At 39.1% G+C, this 25,555-nt stretch overlaps 1 protein-coding gene across 2 annotated transcripts in view; it reads left to right on the forward strand.

Moving 5' to 3' along the window:
• The window catches only part of adgrl1a (adhesion G protein-coupled receptor L1a), a 149,076-nt gene extending 123,946 nt beyond the window's left edge, over positions 1-25,130 (forward strand). For both annotated transcript variants that reach the window (XM_026215329.1, XM_026215336.1), the window contains 9 exons: positions 2,533-2,753; positions 6,512-6,578; positions 7,243-7,334; positions 7,413-7,581; positions 8,945-9,100; positions 9,187-9,283; positions 16,721-16,843; positions 18,675-18,692; positions 19,002-25,130. In XM_026215329.1, coding sequence (XP_026071114.1) covers positions 2,533-2,753; positions 6,512-6,578; positions 7,243-7,334; positions 7,413-7,581; positions 8,945-9,100; positions 9,187-9,283; positions 16,721-16,843; positions 18,675-18,692; positions 19,002-19,897 — 1,839 coding nt within the window. In that variant the 3' untranslated portion in view covers positions 19,898-25,130. The remainder of the gene's footprint in view (positions 1-2,532; positions 2,754-6,511; positions 6,579-7,242; positions 7,335-7,412; positions 7,582-8,944; positions 9,101-9,186; positions 9,284-16,720; positions 16,844-18,674; positions 18,693-19,001) is intronic.
• The last annotated feature ends 425 nt before the right edge of the window (positions 25,131-25,555 follow it).

Genomic DNA, 25,555 nt, shown 5'->3' on the forward strand with positions numbered 1-25,555 from the left:
CTTAAGAGAAGATGCCTCCACCATTCTCATGCAACTCCTCGATGTTGGCATAACTAGTATGCAGGAATCTGTGGATGCAGGATTTATTTATTTTTTCAAGCCGGAGTGCAGCATAATGTGATTATCTGAGAAGGATATGATATAAACCATCTGTCAAAAAACTGCAGAAAGACACATTTCCTATATAAACAAAAGGAAATTACTGACAGGGAGAAATTTCCCGTCAGATCCTTTCCATGTTCTCACTGCGACACAACGAGCAGCATGCATTCAGCTCCCGCTGAAGCTAAACACGCTCTGCACAACCTCTAGATTACCACAGAAATGAAGTGCAAGTGAAACTGTTGCCAAGAATGCATCGCTATTCCCGCAAGAGGTGAATACACTCGTGCAAACGCTGTATACAAACTCGGGTAATGTATGTTTCAAACAGAACAGTCAGTGAAGATGAAGAAGAGGATGACGTGTTCTCCCGTTGCCTATTAATAATAGTTGCACCGGTAATGATGTCATTGGCTGTCGCCGGCCAACATGTTGTTGGTGTTTTTCAATGTATGCTTCAGACACGGGTCACGATGAAGCACTCCCCCATAGTGACCCCTAGAGGATGCCGTTCGAGGGTTTTCTTGAAAAGGAAACAAACATTACCTTTATAGCATGTTATTCACATAATATAACATTTTTGGAGCTTGTGAAAACATGTCCACTCTGACTTTCTACAAAAAATGTCTCCAGGCAACATTGTGCAACTTTTATTAATTATTATTTGTTGATTCTGCGCATTTAACCAGCTGCTCCTTTTTCTGTTGATTCTTTGGCATGTAATTTTGATTTTGAACCAAGCAACATTAATTAGATTAGTTTTAAATTAGATTAGGATTTAATCGGTTGTCGGTGAATATGTCAAACTAGTGATCTAAGACTCCATATTTTGGCTTAGGATCAAAGGAATTTTAGGATTTTCAAAATTTGTCTCGACAAATTGTGGCCAAATTAGTACTGACAAAATAGTCTGCTAGGGATGGATTCATCTTCTTCTTTTTTTTTTTTTTTGGTTGGCCAACTAAAACAGTACTACCCATTGTGGTGCTCTTTGAGCATTAACTTAAGTTTTACATTGACAACTGGAAGCATATCTTTTGATAGTTGATGTTGATGAGGTTTGTTTTAGTCAGTCAACCAAACATGAAAACCCTAGTGAAACAACCCTTCTGAAGAGAAGAACAACCGATTAAAACATTAAACACTGTGAATGATTTTAAGTTGAGTTCAGAGCGAAAATTATACTATTAAGTGACAGCTCTTCTGTGTTATCAGATTCAAGAGCAGCTGATTAAATGCGTAATCAATATATCATACAGCTCTCTTCCGAAATGTAAATTAGCATGGACACGTTTTAAAATGATTAGGATATTGTGACATATTCGTTTCTCGATGATTCAAATTGTGATGCCTTTCACATCAGTCAATTGACACCAAAAGTTTCCCGCTGAAAGCAGTTCTGTCATCTGATTGGCTGATTTAATGCATCGTCCTGAGTTCAGGCTGTGTTCAAATGCTGGAAATCAAAATAATTTTACAAGACTTTTAATGAGGCACTTAACAAGTAAATGATAAATCCACAAACAGATCTGTATCTTCCGCTTTGCTGGGGCCTAGAAACAATATGTAAAGTGTGGGGGCTGCATTATGGATCTCATCAGCCTCTCTTTGCAAGTATAGTTGCCAAGTTGCCATGGATACTTACACAAGATATGATTTGAAAGCTTGAAAACCAAACTTTCCAGAAACATCAGTCACTATAAAATATATACAAGTCATAAAAATGTCTTTATTCAGCCTAAAACTTAACAGCTAAACTTAATTTACTTCCCCCGTCAGGCTCAGTGCACAAACTGTGCCAAGCATGACTTGAGTCATGAATATTAATAATATTATGTGATATGCGTACTGATTTGCTGTGCATTCATTCAGCCAGTCGATTGGAAGATACTTCAGCAGGAAGTCCTTTTATGTGCCAGATACATTTTATTTTCCTTCACACTGCAGCCCAGTAAAATAAAACGCTTTCATATGTGGTTATCATCATGCATTTATTTAGTTTTTTTAAAGTGTTAGAGGACAGAGTTTTATACTAACATAAAAACAATCTGTAATTCACATGTCAGTCAGAGGGTCTCTTCCTGTCTAAGTAAGTGCTTCTGGACCAAAATAAAGTGCAAAGTGGACCAGACCTAATGGGGTTGTCCACCCCAAGCCCAAAAAATAAATTATGACTGAACATATTTTGAAGAATGTTGGTAACCAGACAGTTTAGCATACCATTGACTTTTTAAGTTTTTTGTGCAAACGGTGTCAATGGTCACCCAACATGTTTAGTTACATTCTTCCAAATATGTTGTTTTATGTTCCACAGTTGAAAAAAAGTCATACTGTTTTGAAAAAAAAAAAAATCATGAAGGTGAGTAAATGTAATTTACTTTTTCTAATACGTTTCTCACTAACCCCTCTTTCATCTTTTTGTCCGAATAGATTGCATGCCCAATTTTTGCGGGCCTGCTGCATTTCTTTTTCCTGGCTGCGTTCTCCTGGATGTGTCTAGAGGGAATCCAGTTGTACCTGATGCTGGTGGAGGTCTTTGAGAGCGAATATTCCCGAAAGAAGTACTACTACCTATGTGGCTACTGCTTTCCCGCCCTGGTGGTGGGCATCTCAGCAGCCATTGATTACCGCAGCTACGGGACAAAGAAAGCGTACGTGTGAAGCGGTCTACTTGCAATGGCTGCTGATTTCTGATCCCCTCTTTAAACAAGTTTAAATTCCATATAGTGCAGTATTATCTTTCACTAGGAAACGTATACTGGTATTATGTATTTTGGAGTTCAGTTGGAGATTGGTCGCTGTCATTTTATCCTGGCCTAACGAAGGTCATCATGTGAATAATAAATGAACTCAGTTAAAGGGGGGGGGGGGTGAAATGCTCGTTTTCACTCAATATCCTGTTAATCTTGAGTACCTATAGAGTAGTACTGCGTCCTTCATAACTCCAAAAAGTATTTAGTTTTATTATATTCATAAGAGAAAGATAGTCTGTACCGATTTTTCCCGGAAAAACACGAGCGCCTGGAGGCGTGACGTGTGGGCGGAGCTAAAGAATCACGAGCGCCAGTAGGCTTTTGCGTTGAGAGCGTTTGGAAGCTGTGACAGCTGTGAAGGCTGAAACTGAACGAGAGCAGCAGCAGCAACGACTCGCTCCGAGCGGGGCTCGAACCCGGGTCTCCGATGGGAGGCGGACGCACTAACAAGGAGGCAGAGATATTTTAAGCAGTTTTACTCACCGCCTGCGGTTCCAACACACGATCGTGATCCTTTTTCGTTGGGATTGCATCATCCTTAAGAAATAAACGATACGCAAATCCGTCGTCAAACTGGGCTTTGTTTGTAAAACAAGCATTTTAGAAATGCAGGGAACAAACACAAACACTTGCACAACTCCGTTGGTGCTCTGTAAAAATAAACTCCACTCACTGGTCCCTTAATGCTGTTTTTTCTTTGGTAATCTGTGCAAGGTTGTCTTGTCCTGTCAACCAAAAACACGCTCCTTTTGTGACATTTCGCGAAGCTCTCGCTCTGAATCTGATGAGTGATTGTCTGTGCACAGCCTCTCTCTGCTCTGCTATACGGGAGCGCGCGCTCTTCCGGCAGAAGTGTCCTCAGGACCCATATAAGGAAATTCCGCTCCATCTAACGTCACACAGAGCCATACTCGAAAAAAACTTTCCGAAACTTGTGACTAACCGGAAGGAGTATTTTTGGAACAGAAATACTCCTTCAAACGTACAACTTAATTTTTGAAACTTTGTCCATGTTTAGCATGGGAATCCAACTCTTTAACAGTGTAAAAAACTCAGTATGCATGAAATAGCATTTCACCCCCCCTTTAAGGATGATGCAAAAGCCTTTTTTTTTTTTTTTTGGAATAGCACTAATTTATATGACAGGTCCTGCTGTCATAATTCACTTTACATGAACACATTTTAAAGCTGCATCACACACTATTTTTAACATTATATTGGAAAAATAATCTTATGTAAGGTTTCCATGGTCATGGAAAACCTGTCAATTTTAGGAAGTTTATAATCTAATAAATAAAATCTTAAAAAGTTATGGAAATTCCTGTAATGACTTTTACTTTTAAAATATTATATTTGTTTATTTATTTAAAGGTGTCTGTCTGTCTATCTATCTATCTATCTATCTATCTATCTATCTATCTATCTATCTATCTATCTATCTATCTATCTATCTATCTATCTATCTATCTATCTTTTGTTTTAAAATGCCTAAAATAATACTATTAATTATTGAATTGTAATAAACAACAACAACAAAAGTTATGGTTAAAAGGTATATAAATTCATTGGTCAAAAGTGTGGGAATCCTAATTTGTACTCTTTCTGTATGCTAACATTGGGTTGGCTGTGGAATTTTTTTTTTTTTTTAGAAGGCATGGTCTAATTTAACGGAAGTTAACCAAATGATAGGTTACTGGCGTAACACCGGTTCTTAAGAAGCCCAATTCCAGTACACCAGCACCGATTGGCTGGGAGACATGACATTGCGTTAAATTCAAAATAAGCACACTGAACTAACCCTTTAACTCAAGAGGTATTATAGAATTGACCACCTTGAGCATAAAAGCAGGATAAGGTTTCAAAAGCCATCTTAAACAACAATAATTTTAAGTCTTGTCCAGTGGCTCAAATGGAGTCACAGAAAGTGCATTAAGCATGAGAACCAGATCCCATGAAAAATAAATCAGTTTTGAAACTGGTAAAACACGATGCGCACCCTTCATAAGCCTGCATACCAAAGGGTGCTGCCCAAAAGTTTTGTTATCAAAACCTACATGACAAGGCAGATATCACGGCCAGAAACACCTTTATGGTTGAAATTGCTTAACCCTGATCTATCAAATCCTGCAGAAAATATAGAATAACTGCCACCGGACACTGAAAGGTGATTATGTGTCGAGCCGTGCACCAACGCTTAAACACACCCCATTTACATTCATAGAGTGACTGAGTGGACACGGTCCTAGAATTCTGTATAGTTCTGAGGACACTGTGTGGCAGACCAGCCACATTAATATTTAGCCACTCACCGGCTAGGCCCACAGTGCCGGCCATCTGTATGAGGATGAAAAATATCCCCCCTTGCCTGTGACAGCAGATCTTTGTGAAGGGGCAGGGACCATGGCACCATGGATTTTCCCTGGACAGCAGATCTGCACCCCGGCTCATGATGCCCTGTATGTGCATTGCCATCAGGGATAAAAGACAAGCATCGTTTCACAAAATCAGTTTGCATGCCAAAATGTGTAAGGGAAGTGATCTGAGATCTCACTGTCTGTTTATGTAAGCCACAACTGTAGTGTTGTCCATTCTCACGAGAACATGAGGTCCTTTCAGAAAAGGAAGAAAATGATTCAACTTTAGAAAGACAGGACAGCATTTCCAAATAGTTTATGTGACAGTGGCTCAGATGGTGACCCCATCTCCCATTCACTGCCCTGACCTTGTGAAATGGCCCCCCAGCTGGACAACGATGCATCCGTTGTTTTGACCTTCCTGGCCTGGATAACAAACACAGGTACACCTTACACCAGAAAGCACGGCTGACGCCAATGACGCAGTGCCAAGACTACAGCTGTTTTCACTCTCACTCTCCTCCGGGAGTGCCATCATGGGTCCAGTCTCAGAGAGGCTACCCAGCGTTGAAACTCTCTCATAAATAGTCTCGCTAAAGGAATGACTATTAGAGCTGAGGCCAACAAAGCTGCAGATCTCCCTCCCTAACTAGGGTAGTCTGCATTGCTACAGTCATAGTTGCAGTACTTAATGACCCTAACAATGAGCTGGGGATGGATTGCGAGAAGAGTTTTTTGAATGTCATGATGACGTTGCGTCGCTCCTTTTTATACCTAGGGGAGGGAGCCACTTCCTGACGGAATGTCATGTCATCCAGCCAATCCTATAGTGAGACAATGACACGTGTGCTTGAAAGAGAATCGCTTACAGCACCTTTAACTAAGCTGATTACTGCATGTGTGAGTGTGTGTTGCTCCTCGTGTTTGTGTCCATGCAAGCGTGTGTTGGTCTGTGTTTATGTGTGTGCGACTGTGGAAAAATAGCACAGCTGCAGACTTTTGAATGTTGACTACAGTGCAGAAAATTAGATGCTGACTCAGTGTGCTAATGATTAAAAAACTGAGCTTAACCTTCAACTAGACTTTTATTGCTCTTTTATTAGCTTGTTTTTATGCCAAAAAATGCATTGTCATCTCTATAGTAATAATATTTTAAGATATCTCAATTATTTAAAAGAAATCGATGATCAACACTGTGCTACTTCATAAAATGCATATGCAGTTTTGCCTGTAATGAAGTGATCATTCTTTGAATAGTAAAATGTTACTGATGAAGTTATCGCATGTGTGTTTTGTGTGTAGGTGCTGGTTGAGGGTGGATAACTACTTCATCTGGAGTTTTATTGGCCCTGTGTCCTTCATAATCATGGTATTGTTCTCTCCAAACATTCAGTGCTCTCTCTGCTTTGCTCACAGAATTTGTTCTTTTTTTTCCTCCCTGAAAAGTGCTGCGCTAGTCATATCAAACAAAGCACTTTTGTTCACCTATGGATCTGTTGCTGCTGACGACTATGTTTTAGCTGTTATAAGCTTTATATGAGTGTGGATCTTAGATTAGGTTTAGATATGGGAACTTGCTGACAGTTTTGTAATTATAACATATTTTACTAATGCCTTAGCACTGTTTTTGTTTTTATTAGTTTGTGAGAAAAACAAAAGTTTTTTGTTTTTCTGTAAGTTTTTCTCTTCCTTGCATTGGATCTCTCATCCAACAAGAACCAAGTGCATTTTTGTATAAATGTTCATATCACCATTCACATGTAAATGGCTGAGTTTTATTGCAGTAATTTAAGCTAGAACAATTTCTACTTCTAACTATTTACACGGAAATTCTGCTTATGTTGTATGAATGAGGCTCATTTTTAGGAAGAAAGCTGTGTTTTAATTCTTTTTCCTGTGTAGATATTTTCTAAAAGGCTTATCGTTTTTAAATAGCCAATTGGCTTTCATTTGTGTCAGAATGAAGGGGAAAAGTTTTGTTTTCGTGGAGTCTTTAAGTTCCATTTTTCTGTTCTCTTACCTTTGACCTTTAGTTAAACCTGGTGTTCCTCATGATAACACTCCACAAGATGATCCGTAATTCTTCCGCCCTCAAACCCGACTCCAGTCGTCTGGATAACATTAAGTGAGAGTCTTCCACCGCCAAAAATATGCATTGTTTTTATTGTATATTTATTGTGAACGTGTGCATGTTCTCCTTCAGGTCCTGGGCTCTGGGGGCTATCGCACTGCTCTTCCTCTTGGGTCTGACCTGGGCCTTCGGCCTCCTCTTCATCAATGAGAACACCGTCATCATGGCATATCTTTTTACTACCTTTAATGCCTTCCAGGGCATGTTCATATTCATCTTTCACTGCGCTCTACAGAAAAAGGTCAGTGCCATTAATGTTTAATACCCAGATAATACTTTGGGGAAACATTTGCTGCAAAATTTCCTTAAGAAGTCACCTAAATATGGAAAAAAGACAAAGATGGTTGTCATCACAAGTTAAGAAAAGTTAAAAATAATCTTTTAGGAATAGCTTTGGGTTAGGATTCATCTGTACCATGATATTATTAGTTTTATATGATTAGTTTTTTATGATTGTTTTCGAACAGGTTTTCAAGCACTCCATCTTCCATTGTTTGTCTAAATAAAGCCCCGCCCCAAACACATGACATTGGTTGAGCCCTGTGTTGAGGAAGTAGTTTTGAAACTCTAGCTTTCCAAGCTACTTACTGTATAAGGTAGTTAAACAGCAGTCAGGCTATCTGAGCTATTAACAAAAAGTAGTTAAATGCACTGAGACTTTACAACAAAGTAATACATTATTAAATGTATAATGTGTTTCAAAAATGTATAATCTAATGAAATCATTATTTTTTTCAATTAGAGCTTTTTTTTTTTTTTATCTGACACAGTAAGAGACCATGTTTATGGTGATGGCATTAAACAAATACATTTATACAAAACACAACTAATAATACTGGAAAAGAAATGAATCAGAAATTGCAACCAAATTTTATTTTCCTATTGTGACCTTATTGTGACCGATATCACTTATCGAATCAGACAATAAATGCAGGACAGGAATTTTTACTATTATGTATTCGGGAACTTAAGGCACTTAAGTGTACTTAAAGAGAGACACTTTCACGAATGTGTTTGTAAGTATACTTGAGTACACTTTAAAAAAATGCTTTAATAATTTCAAATGAAACATTTTGCATTAAAGTACATTGAAAATGTTTTTTTATTTGTAATATTTTCCCATGCTTTAAAGAAATACACTTATTTTGATGTGTTGGCTAACAAACTAAAGCATGTATAAAGTACTTGATTATAATTTATATGACATACAAAGTTAATATATTTTTAAATGAACTTAAAATTGCATTCAAATATTAAAAATTGCAACTTCATCATTGTAAACATGTATTTATAAATACATGACAAAGTTTGTATTATATGTAAAGATCCAAAGCTTGTCTGTAAATTCAGCAGTTCATTTCATATTTCAAAGATAATGTCATTTTAAAATTACATATAAAGATGTACTTAAGTCCTACTAAGTGGGTTGAAAGCATTTTAAAATTAAGCTAATTGCATTTACTATACATATAAACTACAATGCAATTTTATTTGATTGCAGTTGATATGCAGTTATGTGTCTGAAACATTACATAATGTTTTCATGTAGATTAGTTGTTTTACCTACAGTAATTGCTTAAGTGTAAATGTGTTTTTGTGTTTAGGTGCATAAGGAGTACAGCAAGTGCCTGCGTCATTCTTACTGCTGCAGTCGCACCTCCACTACGAGCTCTCATGGATCGCTGAAGAATTCTGCCCTTCGTGCCAATAACCGCTACTACACCGGCAGCCAGGCACGTCATGCAGCGGTACACAGACAGGTGACATGCATGCACACTGACAGCATTGCTATTTATAAACTGCTGTTATATTCCACATACCAACTTACCCCGCTCATCTGTTTCAGAGTCGAATTCGTCGTATGTGGAACGACACAGTGCGAAAACAGACAGAGTCATCCTTCATGGCAGGAGACATCAACAGCACTCCAACTCTCAACCGTGGTGAGACCCACCTTCTGCCTTAAAATTTCCCATCATGCACCAGAGCCCATCTGTATATATGTGTCTGTGCTTAAATGGACATTTTTTGATGACAGTGACAATGACAGTTTCTTACACTTAAATAGTATTAAAAATCATATATTTTCAGTTCAGTCCAGCCAATGTGCATATGCAATATCAGGCCTCAGGACAATAATGTCTTTATGGGAACCAAAGCTTCTGTGATTTTACCAATTGGCGATTGGCACTTTTATTTATAGCATGGGACTTATTCCGCCAAATTGCATTCTGCACTTTCTTCTATTAATGATAATATGAGTGAACCCTCTATATATATATATATATATATATATATATATATATATATATATATATATATATATATATATATATATATATATATATATATATATATTTATATATTTATGAGCAATATCACAGACGTGAGATATGTCTGTATATCGACACGGCTGTGATTCAGCTGTAGGCATTTTAATCTTTGTTTCACATAAATTACATTTGATTAATGTGAAATGTCCATTCCTGTATATCCTTTGCAATATCATCAGACAAACTCTTGTCGTGGAACAGACTGTAAAGCCGCACGATTTGTGATAGCACAACAGATGGTGGTAATGATTCAAATTTTAAAGTCCTATCTACTCAAAATGCCAAATTCTTAAAAACTGCTGGTAAAAATTCACATTTAAACTACATAATGTAGCGTTATCAGTAAAATCTGATATGAAAGGTCCCATAAATGTAGTTTCTTACACTTAAATAGTATTAAAAATCATATATTTTCAGTTCAGTCCAGCCAATGTGCATATGCAATATCAGGCCTCAGGACAATAATGTCTTTATGGGAATCAAAGCTTCTGTGATTTTACCAATTGGCGATTGGCACTTTTATTTATAGCGTGGGACTTATTCCGCCAAATTGCATTCTGCACTTTCTTCTATTAATGATAATATGATTGAACCGTCTATATATATATATATTAGGGGTGTAACGATACGCGTATTCGTATTGAACCGTTCGGTACGACGCTTTCGGTTCGGTACGCGGTACGCATTATGTATACCGAACGGTTCGTTGGAGTAATTAATTATATTTGAAAAAAAAAAAAAGAGAGAGAGAGAAATATAATGATATGCGTTCAACAAGGTAGCCCAATAACCCAAACAACGTAACAGGCAACGCCCCTGACACTCCCGAAGAAGAAAAAAACACCATCTTATATGTTTATCCCTTACGAAAAATAACCATGGTTTTATTATAGTAAAACTGTAGTAACCCATGGTTTTTTGGCGTATTGACTGCCATTTGTAAAACCACAGATTTACTACAAATACCATTGTTAAACTATGGTTAATATAGCAAAACCATGGTTAGTTTGTGGTTACCATGGTTTAACTACAGTAACCATGGTTTTTTGGTTTCATTTGTAGTAAAACCATGGTTAATTTTCGTAAGGGATGTTAGGCTACTCAGCTGGCGCTCGCTCACTCAGTACGCGCTGAAGGCTCGTTGCAAAATAGCCAATGCGTTTAACAGACTAGAAATGAGAAGATCCTCCAATAACCAACAGGTCTGGTGTTTGGGTGCACTTTGGATTCCCTTTAAGCTATAATGGTGATGGCAAGAGAGTGGTGGATAAAAAAACAACGGTATGTCGCATCTGCAACATGACAGGGTACACCAGCGGGAATAAAAAAAAAAAAAAAAAAAAACACCAGCGGGAATATCTGGGATATATGCGTCAGTACTATCTGGGAAAAGACGAAAAAAAGGAGAAACATGCACGCAGCAAACTATCCCTGCAGCATTTAGAAACTATAGCTTACAGGGAATCCAACCCAAACACCAGACCTGTTGGTTATTTTAGGATCTTATATTTCTGGTCTGTTAAAGGCATTCGACATTTTGCAACGAGCCTTCAGCGCGTGCTGAGAGAGCGAGCGCCTTAGGGGCCGTTCACATATCGTGCCTAAAAACGCATGGAAAACGCTAAGCGCGTCTTTCTCCTCCTTTCCAAAGCGCTCGGGCAGAAGCGCTCCTGAGGCGTCTGTCTTTGCTAAGCAACAATGACGTGCTCTCTCCATGAGACGCGGAAATTTCAGCGAAGGATAAATGGATTTGCAGCTCTAAAAATCGCTTGCAGTAGCGCTGCTACTAAATTTATTTCAAAATTGCAATCCATATACAACTATGATCAGCTGATCCTTCATCTTGGCTGAGCTCTCAACGTTGTTACGGGAAAGGATGAAGCTGATTGGTTAGTTCTTGTCACATGACCCGCGGTGCGCTTGCGGCATTCTGAAAAGTTGAGATGTTTTTACATTTTGCTGTATCTAAAACGTATCGAACCGAACCGAACCGAACCGTGACATCAGTGTATCGTATCGAACCGAACCGTGAATTTTGTGAACCGTTACACCCCTAATATATATATATATATATATATATATATATATATATATATATATATATATATATATATATATTTATGAGCAATATCACAGACGTGAGATATGGATGTATATCGGCACGGCTGTGATTCAGCTGTAGGCATTTTAATCTTTGTTTCACATAAATTACATTTGATTAATGTGAAATGTCCATTCCTGTATATCCTTTGCAATATCATCAGACAAACTCTTGTCGTGGAACAGACTGTAAAGCCGCACGATTTGTGATAGCACAACAGATGGTGGTAATGATCAAATTTAGTTTGTGATCTAGTCAGAAGAAGTCACTGCATGCGCTGCCTCAGTGCATTTACAGGCTTGTGACTCGTCAGAACGCAAAACAGAATGTAGCGTTTGGTTGCGCTACATCACTACTTGCTGGAAAATGTAGTTAGCTAGTAGCGCCGCTACTTGTAGCTAGCTACTTTCTAACACTGGTGATTACCTGCATCTGATACAGCATTCATTCTTCAGCTCAATCTCATATTCACAATAAAACATTAGTCTGAATGTCTGCTGAGGAAAGGGTTATCTTTGTCGTACCGTCCTTTCATCTGTTAAGGGTGATTTCTGATGATAGTGCTGCTCAATGCATTTGTTAACTGCGTCTAACAAATTGTTGTTGAAAGTAAAAAGAACTTCCGTTTCAGTCTCTTTCAAAATAAATGCTTTACGGTTGACTCGTAAAACAGTCTCTTGTCGTCATCTAATGGTTGAACAATGTCACAAAAATCAGCATCACGAACACACACAGTTTCCCTATACTAAATACTACTATGATTATAAAATAGTATTTATCGAATAATAAACAACAACAACAGCCATCATAAAAGTTGCTACACAGTTCAGTCAAAAGTGCAAAGTCAGCTCTCTGAAATACAGCATTAAAGGGTTAGTTCATACAAAAATGAAAATTATGTCATTAATGACCCTCATGTCGTTCCAAACCCTCAAGATCTCTGTTCGTCTTCAGCACACAGTTTAAGATATCTTAGATTTAGTCCAAAAGCTTTCTGTCCCTCCATTGAAAATGTGTGTACGGTCTACTGTCCATGTCCAGAAAGGTAATAAAAAGATTATTAAAGTAGTCCATGTGACATCAGAGGGTCAGTAAGAAGTTGTTGAAGCATTGAAAATACATTTTGGTCCAAAAAGAAAAAGAAAATTACGAATTTATTCAGGGGGAGTCATTAATGAAATAATTTTCATTTTTGGATGAACTAACACTTTAAAGCTACATAAAATATAATGTGATGAAATTTTGCCCTCAGCCAAAACTTATTTGCTCTGGAACAAATAATAGATTAATAAAACCAAAGACTGCCTGTTAGAATTACCCAAAACAAATTATATCTCATGTTTAACGATTATAGAGATATCAGAGCCAGCGGCAAATTCCAGCCGATCTGGCTGAGGTGAGGCTGCTCTTGGCGGGTTCATGAGCGCAGAAAGGACACTGATGCCCTGAAGCTCAAATATCTGAAAGTGTCAAAGCTAATTTTCAAATAGACATTATCCTATTAACCAACTGCATATTTGAAGTCTAAAAAAGTTCTCACATTCTCAATACAATTATTTATTAAAGGGGGGGTGAAATGCTCGTTGTCACTCAATATCATGTTAATCTTTTTCTTTGGTAATCTGTGCAGGGTTGTCTTGCCCTGGCAACCAAAAACACACTCCTTTTGTGACATTTTGCGACGCTCTCGCTCTGATCAGTGAACGTCTGTTGTGCTCTCAGTGCTCTGCTATACGGGAGCACGTGCTCTTCCGGCAGAAGTGCCCTTAGCACCCATATAAGGAAATTCCACTCCATCTAACGTCACACAGAGCCATACTCGAAAAAACTTTCCGAAACTTGTGACAAACCGGAAGGAGTATTTTTGGAACAGAAATACTCCTTCAAACGTAAAACTTAATTTTTGAAACTTTGTCCATGTTTAGCATGGGAATCCAACTCTTTAACAGTGTAAAAAACTCAGTATGCATGAAATAGCATTTCACCCCCCCTTTAACACATTCTGTACATTCTCACCTAAAAAAAACTCTTTAAAACTACATTCCTCCATGGAAAACAGTATTATTTTTCCATTTATGTGGATTTGGGCATCTGCCATGACATTCGCTGTGAGAAATATATATATTCAGTTCAGAATACAGTGAAATCTCAGATGTTAGATTTTTCATGATCTGACATTTACGTTCAGCACTTAAACACTGAACTGTAAAAGGAGACTTAGTGATAGAGAGATTGACAGTTAATAGAGAGAAAATGCGAGAGGCAGACTGTTTCCATCACCAAATCCTGAGTGTGGCGTCACCACCATTCAGATCATCCCAGGGATCAGTGTTTGACGACGGTGTGACGACGACAGAGAAACCGCAGCTAAATCAACCGCCACTCTTTATGCTAATTCTATCCATTTTGTTTTTAATGAAGTGATTAGCCGGCGAAATGAACAGGGGGTAATTACTTTAATTGAGGAGAATGACAGTAGCATCCTCACTGCAGTGCGCCGATTGTTGCTTTCCGGGGACTTTAATCAAGGCGAGAGAGAGAGAAAGTACGATACAGAAAGGCAGATCTAAACCATATAGCTGCAAAAAAAGAAGAATTGATTCTGTGGAGAGGAAACGGCAGGGTTTTGTGCTGCGGGAGAAGATTTGGGGATGTTACAAGAGTGAATGGCAGCCAGAAGTAGAGATGGAGGGTAATGAAAGGGCCTGTGCATGTGGACACGACTGTCTTTATCAGATTCATATCCTATTACTCTCATTTCCCACTTTTCCACCATGTGAAGTCTTTTCTGTGCTTCCAAGAGCCGCTGCCATACCTCCACCTCTCCCCCGCTGGCTTAGATTCCCCCTCACATTTTACACAACACACACCAGTGAGATATTTACAGGAATTAAAGGAATGTTCAAAGGTTCGGTACAAATTAATCTCTATTGACAGCATTTGTGGCATAATGTTGATTAATACAGAACGCAATTATGACTCTTTTAGAAACTATTAATGGCATTGATCTGAACGGATGGATGATGAACATTTGGTTATGTGCTATTGACATAATGTCTGTGGGTGGAGTTTGCGGCATGTAAAATAGTGCTGGAAAATTGCATATTAAAATTGAACAGGTTTTCTCAAGTCATATCATGTTTAGTTCATCTTTTACCTAGCTTAAACGGTACTGTGGGGCTTCAGCTGTGTTGACAGATGGAACAGGTCACACTAGTTTCATGTTTAAGTCTTGTTGGTATGCTTAACAGTGTGTTTACTACATTGTGTCTGACTTTAATGAGGAATGAGCTGGAATTATTTTCTGTGTGAATCAACTTATGCCACAAATGCTGATCGCACAGCTTTACTTTTATTAAACCTGGAACATTCCTGCAAGAGGTAAGAAATGTGTGTATGTAGTATGTGTGTAAAAATGGCGAGTGTGAGCAAGCGCACATCTAAAATTAATTCTTGAGGCGGTCCTCTCTGATAGATGATGGGGCGAGAGCGCAAGGTTGCACTTTGCCTCAGTCCACTCGATGTCATACTGGCCTCTTTTTAATTTCATGGCATTTCTCTCTGAAAGCCCCAGGCTGCAGCTCTGTGCCTGCATTATGGGCCATACTGAATGTTCCATTTGTCTGAGTCACATTTGTCTACTGCAAGTGTTCACATTTCACTATGGAATGAACCCACATTTCAGTGGCTGCTCTTTGAAACTGCATAATAGCAAATATTACCATTTCCCTCCCAATGACTCCGTCTGACAGTGAGGCATAGAATTACACCCCACGACTACTCTTCAAATACATTTCGGCTTCACTGCATATAAACACCATTACGGCATCACACAGCGACATTGGGGAATTAATTTTTTTTTTCAAGTAAAGTGCAAATAGCCATTCTATTATCGTATTATGTATTATTCCTTTAAAACGGATAGTTCCTGCTTCCTGAATGCTCATGGTCATTAACAGGTTTGATGTGAATTAGCTTTTTATACCCCTATACACCAGACTATTTATCTTAATGTACATGTCAGTGACTAGCAGAAGTATGCCACTTTTCTGAACAAAAGGTTTGTGAAAAACTTACATTATGATTTTTAGAAAACAAGCATAGGTTCCACGCCCTAACCCCTCTCCTGAACATAACTGTCACTGGGAGTTTTGAGAAATGTGTTACTGTTGTACACATTGTCATATTATTATAATTCAAATGCATTTTGAGAAAGGGGCACTTTTGGCAATATTGGAAAACCAGCAGGGGCTTAATCCCCCAAAGCACCCCCCTTTGCAAGTGCCTGACCGTATTTTCGATCCTTTACTCCATACATAAACTTAACAACTACCTTACTATAACTATTAATAAGCAGCAAATTAGGAGTTTACTGAGTCATAGTTATAGGCAATAGTTAGAATTGGTCCTAAAACTAAAGTGTGAACAAATATACATATCTATTAATAAAAATTTGCTACAAATGTAAACATTTGCCAGAAGTCTCCATTGGCATAACATTACATTTACATTTACCCATTAAAATGACGGTTTTATCCAAAGCGAATTACAAATGTGGACAATGGAAGCAATCAAAATCAACAAAAGAGCAATGATATAGTGTTATAACAAGTCTCAGTTAGTTTAATGCAGTACACAAAGCAAGGGCTTTTAAATGAAATATTAAATAAAAAGTAAACAGAATAGAAAAAGAATTGAGCAAGCTAGTGTTAGAGGTCTTTTTTGCTCCTGTTTATTGTATAATAAATGAAAAGAAAACAGATAGAATACAAAAAAGTTTGTTTTTGTTTTTTGTTTTTTACATGACCTCATAGCAGTGTGTATATTCACAGCATACCTGTAACATGGCCTTCAGTGCCTTGATGCTTAAATAACGTTTATAAAGTAGGATTTTATAAAAATGTTATGACTTTTATGATGTGAAGAATTTTCTTCTTTTGCTTTAGCTACAATGGGGAACCATCTTCTGACGAACCCCGTGCTGCAAACCCGTACAGGAACCTCTCCTTATAACACGCTGCTGGCTGAGACGTTTACCCCACCCTCACCTGGAGTCTTCAACTCGACTGGTAAGTGTGGGTCAACTTCAGTTCGTATTGCAAAGAAAATCACAAATGATTTCACTTTAGTATCTTAATTATTTATTTGCCAAAATGTTACTTAAAATAGTATTTTATTGATCAAAGTTAGCTATTTCGTAGTTCCCTTTATGTTGCACACACTAACTTGCCTTGAATGTTTTTCTTAAAATTTCTTAGGAGAAACAAAGATTCTGATATGCTGATTTGCTGCTCAATAAACATTTCTTATTATTAGCAATGTTGAAAACCACTGTGCTGCTTAATATTTTTTTGTGGAAACTGTGATATATTTTTTCAGGATTCTTTGAAGAATATAAAGTTCGAAACAACAGCATTTCTTTGAAATTGAAACCTTTATTAACATACTGAAAATGTCTTTACTCTCACTTTTGATCCATTTAATAACACACACACAAAGTCATACTGTACATACATACACATTTGAGTTCAGAAACGTAACTTCTTAATTTAACTTTTTAGCTATGAATGTCCTCTGTGCAATAGAAAAATCCTCTGTATTATTGTATATGCAGTTGCCACAGTGTGTGTGGGTGTCACCGATGGTATTCCTGTGCTGTGATCAGTGCACTCTAGTGCATATGCTGTGTGTGTGTAGGTCTGTTCGTCTCCCTCTGCGTGTGAGTTTACACCCTGTCGGTCTGTCAGTGTGATTCAGAGGGGCGGATAGGGACTGACCATCTGGCCAGCCTTTTAATCCCTCCTGCTGGAAAGATAGACCAGAGCATCGATTAAAGTTAGGGCTGAAGTTGAGTGACTGACAGTGGGGCGAGAAATGAGAGCGTTCCCTGGAGATTTGACACAGAGTATCGGCATGGCTGTGTCCGTGCCGCACACACATACGGCCCAGGCTTCACTCTCTCGCCGTACCATTCTCCTTCGTGTGCCGATTGAAAGGCAGCGGGAGAGAAAGTTAGCTGTGGTTCCCATGTCAGTGGGTTGAAATTTAAGACAGCGTCTCTGTTGAATATTTTAAACGTTCCCTCTCTGTGTAATGTGTCAGGCTGACGGTGCGCCACACTGCTCGGCTGAGGACATTTTTAGAATGCTTATGGAGAGGAAGTAGGAGGAGGGCCTCATTAGAATGTCTAATTACTCTCTCTCTCTCTCTCTGCACAAAGGAGCATTGATTAAAATCATACCGGGCATTAATATTTAAACCCCCGCATGCCTTGGTCTATGCCGCCCCATGCGTCTCCTGTGTTCAGTACACGCAAACGTGTGAAATAAACATGGTCTTGGCTTTATGAGGTTAAAGTGTGAATAACATCTTTCCGAATAAGGATCGTGCCAAAACCAAACAATAAAGCTCCATTTTCATACTCCCCAAACAAATAAATGAGGGGCTGTTCCTAAGATCCCAACTCCCAAGACTAAAAGAGTTAGATACTGATCCTCAGTCCACAGAATCAGACACTGCCCCAATCTTTTTGTTTTAAATATAGACAGACAAGTTTGAAACAACATGAGGGTGAATTAATGATGGTAGAATTGTCACTTTAAGTAATTCATTGTAATTAACTACTTTTTGATTATAGCTGATAGAATAGCTTACTACATTTTTAAGTCAGTATGTTATTGTGAATGAGACGATTGCTCTCCATTGTTGTGTCTTTACAGTTTTTTAACAATACAGTATTTCAACAATAGAGTTCCTAAGTGTGACATTTGTTTATGCTAACATTCAAGAAAAAGAAGGCAGTTTAATATAAAGCCCAACGTAGAAACATATCATTGATCACTTTTGTTGTCTTTCTTTTTTCTCACTTTGCCCTCACATGGCCTCACCATGGATCCACAGGAACTTTCCGTGACCCAAGTAAGACTCTTTTCACTTTCAGGCTTATGGCTATTTTCAGTGTTTTATAGACTAATTTTGCAGAATGATAACCTCTTCACATATGCAGTGAAGCCTTGCTTCTATGTGCACAATTTACATCACTTGTAATAAATTGCCTCTGTCCATAAACCTATTAATCTTGTGATGGAAAGTGTGTTCACTATTATTGATTTAATCCCGGATTCTGTTACTGTGAATCCCCATCTTGATTAAAATAGGTAATGAAGTGCACACTTCTCCCTCCACCTTTTTCATTTGCTTACCACCTCTCATTTGCTTTCTCAACAGAGAGCACACTGTCTAAGAACCGAGATCATGGAGGCATGGAGACGCTTCCTCTGAATGGGAACTTCAACAACAGCTATTCTCTGCGTAGTGTCGGGGGTTCAGGAGCTCCTGGGGGCAGCTGTGACTTCCTGGGAGGTGGAGGTGGAGATAGCCCCCCTCCCCTACTCAATCCCCGTAGTTCAGAAACTCTCGGTGACATACGGAGAAACCTCTCGGACGCAGCGGCGTTCGAGAAGATGATCATATCTGAACTTGTGCACAATAATCTCAGAGGCAGTGGAGGGGCTGGGGGCAGTGACAGAACGTGTGGTAGCCTGGTCAGAGGGCACGGTCAAATGGGAATGGGGCGGGGCAGAGGTGGGGCAGAGCCGGCAATAGGCATAGAGGATAATGAAGACTTTCGTTCGAGAGAAGCACGTCAGCGCACGCCGCAAGACGTGGAACTGCTGTACAAGGCTCTGGAGGAGCCCCTGCTTCTGCAGCGTGCCCAGTCGGTGCTCTACCAGAGCGACCCAGAGGAGTCTGAAAGCTACACAGCCGACCTGACTGAGAGTTTGGGCCACAGTGGTCACAGCGGCCAAAGTGCAGCAGGTCAGGGCCACAACGGAGCCCCCGATTCGCCTGCGCCTGAGTCCCTCTACACCAGCATCACCAACCTGCGAGATTCACCCTACCCCGACAGCAGCCCAGAGCCACTAGAGGTGGTTCCACGTTCGGCCCAGCCTCCGGAGGAGCTGTACTACAGCTCAGGTCGGCCAGCCATAGGCTCCCGCGGAGCCCCCATGCAGACCTTCTACCAGGCTCCACCTAGGAGACCGAGCACTGAAGCCCACCCCGCCCCTGAGCCCCCTCATAGTGAGGGAGATGGACAGATGCAGTTGGTCACAAGCCTGTGACTACAAGGAAGAGGTGGAGGAGGAAAAGCACCACAGGGTCTGATGCAAAGTGCCGATGGCGATGTTGGACTCCTCTCCTGTTTCTGACGCCCTCCTTATGTCTGGTTGCCTTTTTGCTCTTTCATTAGTTTTGAAGTAAGAGGTAAGGAAAGCCTAAACAGGGAGAGCATCAGAGAGGTTTGTCTCCATGGCAGCAGGCTCTCTGAAGTGCTGTGTTACCACTCTGCCCTCTCATCAGCATCATTTTCTCCTCCCTCCTCACACACACACACACACATAGAGAAACTATCTGCCTTCTCTCAGTGGACGTCTCTGCCATCAGCTCTATCTGCTCCAAAAATATTGTCAAACATCACACTGGGCTTCTATTTCTGTGTTTTATTTCAAGTCTTATCTTTAAAATGTTGCATTTGCGTAACTCCTTACCTTCACTTTCCTTTCTCTGTCTTTCTCCATCATTATTTGATGAGAGCTGTTACATGAGGAAATGGGGGTATGCCATTGTACTACAAGTGACAAAAATCTCTCTGAAAGCTCTTCAGTGTTGCCAAAAATAACTGTTTTTTGAGCCAGGACACAAACTGGAATCTACGCACACACACACACACACACACACTCACAGAAGTGCTTGTTACTGAACATTAAGAGTGTGACATATGCTCATGAAAAAGGAAAACTAGGACTATTGTTCAGACACAGGTAGTGGGAAGCTGCCTCAGTGGAGTTGCCTTTATTTCTGTCTCTAAACTGACTCTTCTGTATAGAACAACCACAGAGACTGGGAAAGGGGCGGACATTAGGACACAACCCATCATCAGCTGGGTCATTTGAGCCTTGTCCATGGGACCGCTCATGAATAAAACTCTATAGGGTTTCATCTCAGATCCACAGATGGAGGGTGGATTAAGGACTGAAACTGCTCTCCGAATCACTGATGGATGTTGTAGGTGGAGGTTGCTGTATCACCTGTGTTATTGTGGCTAGAATAATTTTTTTGCTACTGCTCCAGCCATTCTTCGAGTCCGACCTCTGTACATAAGAACCACACAAAAGCGAAAGCAAGTCTTAATCTACTCGTCTCCTGTACATAGAAGAACAAAAGCAACAAAAAAGTATCAAATATTATGAAAAAAAAAACGTTCTTGTACTGCAACAGAAATCGAAAATAAAGATGTTTTGAAGTTTGTGACCTAAACACCATGCCAGTCTCTCCCTCTCTCTTTCTTTCGCTCTCTCCGGCCCTCGTTCAGTCCAGCCCTGGAGCACCGCAGTGCCAGGAAATATAATTGTCTGCCAAGAGACAGCGAGAGAGAGACAGAAAGAGAAGGATTTTACATACAAACTAGATCAATCCTGGCACAATTTTTATGTAATATAGCCCATTACATTAGCTATGTTTCCATCTAAATATGCGAATTTACCTTATGTTCAAAACTGGAATATCGCATTAAACATTCGGAATAAAGCACTGTTTCCATCCAACAAGTCAAAGAGAACAAAATCATCACTTCCTGATAAACTGGCACTAAATATCTCTAAGAAAACTAGGAGAAGCCACTGAATATAATAATTTCATATGTAATTATTTAGCTTATGAGTGAGAGTAGATGTAACACAATAAATGCGGTCATTGTTTTTAGAGGTGGATGCCTGCTGTTTGGGAAAGCATTCATGTAAGACCGTAATTATACAGAAATACTTTGATGACAGACTTTCAGGCATTTCAGAACGACCAAAACAACGATGCTGTGAACAAGATCAGTCCTCTGGTTAGTATAATTATCCTGTTTCACATGACTTTTTCAATACGCATGGTGGAATTTATTGTGTAAATGCGTTAACATCAGTTTATGCACATTTTTTCTTATCGGATAAAAAGTTAATCTTACTCAGTTGTGCGCATATTTTTTTTTTTTTTTTTTTTAGCTCATTTTTTATAATTACTGCACATCTTTCCAGCCAGTGTTTCTTTATGCGATAATCCAAAATGTGCATTAAAGAAGGGTGATGGAAACATAGCTATTGTTGGTAATGTTTGACCTTCAACATTCCCAGACAGGAAGTGCTTGACGTGAATGAAAGGGGAAAACACTGTGCCTCAGTGGCGCACTGGTGCATTGTGGGTTGATTGACAGCAGCCATAATGTAGTGTTGGTTATATTTTATCTGGAAGTTGTAATAGATATCAGATGACTAGATGAATAGAATATATTTAGGTGAAAAAAACAAACAAACAAACAAAAAAAACTTGGGGGGCACATTCAGAAAAGATTCAGTCACAAACCCTAGATTGTATTCGACTGTTTTTACATACCAATATCAGCTGTTGTTTCTGAACCTGGTGTGACAGTTGATTTACAATTTGTATGCGTATGTCTGAACATGAACTTTTGGAAGCTTGCGAACCAGAGTACGTATGTGTGTGAGTATGGATCTCAGAGGCTATTTTTACTGGGTTTGATGGACCCGCATTAGAAGAACAGGAAGCAGAGTAAATCTATATCTATCTAAGAGCTCAGTATAAGCTTCCATCTAAAAGACTTTGTTAAAGGTATTTTTAATGTTGTTTTTTGCCAGTTATTTACAATGGAAACTGAGGTTTAAAACAAAAACAAAACTGAATTACCATTCATTGAGTGACAGGAACATCTGACCAAGGAGACACGGCCTCTGTGGTTTAGAATCCCTATATGCAAAAGAGTTGCATAGCCTATTGAACAAAAGAGAGGTATTCATGAGTGCTCTGTCCCTCTGAAGTCTGCTTAATCGTCAAGTCTTTCATGTCTGATGTTTTATTTATTAATATTTATTCATCTGTTTTGATTATTTATGCACATATTCTTTTATTCAATGTGGTTCTCATTCTGTATACAGAGCATATGAGGGTGACGAGAGTGTGCTATATTTCGAAGAGCATACTAGCATACTACGCTTACCATAGCTTCAGTATATACTATGTGTTGTTTGCACAGTATGCAGATTTTCTGTCGAATTGCCTAATACATTTCACCAGAATGAATGGTAAATGAGGCTGAATTCAGAATGGCATAGTACTCTTATTATTTCTGCCATAATAAGAAATATTAACAGTAGAAACAGAATACAGCCAGTATAGATTATTTTATCCCGTAATTCAAAGCAGTTCACTTTACCTTTTATTTCCAATGTGATGGATGAACTTAAAATATTGTCTGTAATTTATTTTTTTTAATCGGATTGGACTGCCAAAAGTAAAGATGTTTTATTTGCCAAAAATTACTTCTGTTTCCAATGTTTATTGGATATCATTCACTGAATGATCCAACATGATGAAGTTGAAGATGAAAAGAAAATACACTGAATACTACGCAGTAATAAGCTAGTATGCCACTCCAAACATAGCCATAGTAAGAAAGAGAGAGAGCAGGAGTGAGTATCCATGTTTAATGACAGAGGAAGAGGTGAAGTCAAAACTACAGTACACAGGTCTTCTGCACCTACTGTCAAATGTGGAGAACATTGTGCATCGTGAATCAATGTGCTATCATTCAATCCAAGCACCATCTGCACTCTCTCTCTATTTCTCACTCCTGTAAGTCTTCTAAGGGGACGTGTGTGCAATCCATGTATGGTAAATTGTACTGATTGACACAGGGTCAGTATGTTTTCCGGTGTGCTGCCCAGCAGGTGGTTAGTACATCCGGTCCTATATTTACCCAAAGCATGTATGATCTGCTTTTATTTATAGCAATGCCCTGAACTTTATTTTTTTTTACTTGATTTTCTTGCAAATATTTTCCATGTTGATGAGTAGGACCAGCTTCAACTGGTCAGCAGGTTTGACCATTTGAATGTATTGTCACACACCATTGTGAACTGGCTCTTAGAGCTTAGGAGACTCATGGCCCTCTGCCCACCTGGCACCACATCACTGCTGTTTTACCCCCTTATACCCTGCTGCAATGGCCCATGGGAGAGGCTGTTTACTTGTCTCTCTCCATCCCTGGAGACGTCTGATGTGCGTCATGTTTTGTGCATCTCTCTATTTTCTGCCCTTGCTCATTTTTTTTTATTTCCCATCTACCCTTCTTCCACATTCGCCTTCCCACAAAACTCTCTCCTTTCCCGCTTATCTCACCAAAATGTTCTTGAATGGCTTTCCTAGCTGAGCGTTAATGTGGGAAGATTTGTTATGTTAGTCAAAAGCTTTGTTTACATCTGACTGAATGGATAATATCGTACAGTGTTGAATATGGTGATAATGACAGTGATTATGCGCTGTAGTAAACTGCTAGACTAAAGCCTGCTCCGAGGGACTGCTACCACCTCCAAAATACCCATACAACCCCTGATTATCATAATAATGCTAAGAGCTATAATCTAGCGGAGTCAACCCACCATGCTCCTGCTCTCTGGGTTTCTCCCTTTGTTTTTCCCCACTCTCACTCTCTGAGAGTACTTGTATTTACTGTTCTTTAGATATGAAAGTATTCACCCCGATCCGCTCTCCATATTAGCCTCGTTTACTTGTCTTCACATTCAAATGAAGAGGCAAACAGTCCATGAGTAGTCAGTTGATGACTTGGGCCAGATGGAATCTGCTGCCTTTTTCCCAATGTTTATGCGGAATGAGTTTAAAAACAATAAAATGTGTTCAGTTGAGCTCGGAGTGATACACTTTTATTTGTAGCTGAACACAATTTTCCAAAATATGAAAAGAAACCCTGGAATCACTTGATGAATACGGTTTGCTGTGGTATTTCGAATTTCCTTTTACATGGGAAGTTCAGTCTATATATATCCTCCATTTTTATTTTTATATAAACAATATCCTTTAGTTTACATTAGTCATCAACCATGATTAGTTGACAAGTGGAAATAGGAGGAAGTCTGTTTGGCCAAAACATTGGTAATAAACGCATCTATATATTTTTTATTCATTTAGTCTGATCATTTAACTTGCATCTCAAAAGTTGTGCATTTGTTTTACTTCTTTATTTGTTGGAATTAGGAGGAAGAACATTCAGATTCTAGACTAGGGGTGCCCAATCCTGCTCCTAGAGATCTACCTACCTGTAGATTTCATTTCCATTCTCACTCTAACACACCTTTCTGTAATTATCAAGTGCCCCTCAAATTCTTAGTTAGGTGTTGGCTTTGGGTTGATGTTGAAACTGCAGGAAGGTAGATCTCCTGGAACATGGTTGGGCTCCCTGCTCTTTGATTTGACAAAAATGTGAATATGCCCACATATGCAAGATGAGTCGTCAGTATATTTGGTTGTTTTAAAAAGAAAGTACATTTTAAATGTTAACATATTCAAAAAGTTTAATGTTTAGGAGTCAAAATTGTTATGTATGTGTCATGGGGTCTTTAATAATGGAACTCAAGGGACTCGAGATGTCTTCAACTTTGTGATTGAGACATGTTCTAAATCTGCAGAAATCTTGAGTTTTCCATAAGTGCAGGCCTGTGACAACCGTCTCCTGTCCCTCTCCACATAGGTGCCATCACACCGGCCTGCACTCCTGTGATCTGACAGTCTGTCAGCTTGCTGTCAACCCAATCCTCAGCTGGGGCTTGGCACCAGAGAGCCAGAGTCATGACCTCTGATCACGATCCTTCCCCCTCTGTAGCACAGGAGCTTTGCTTTTAGAGCCACATGTTGAATTGATGTCC

This window comes from Carassius auratus, chromosome 3 (assembly GCF_003368295.1).
Source record: "Carassius auratus strain Wakin chromosome 3, ASM336829v1, whole genome shotgun sequence".
Taxonomy (NCBI): Eukaryota; Metazoa; Chordata; class Actinopteri; order Cypriniformes; family Cyprinidae; genus Carassius; species Carassius auratus.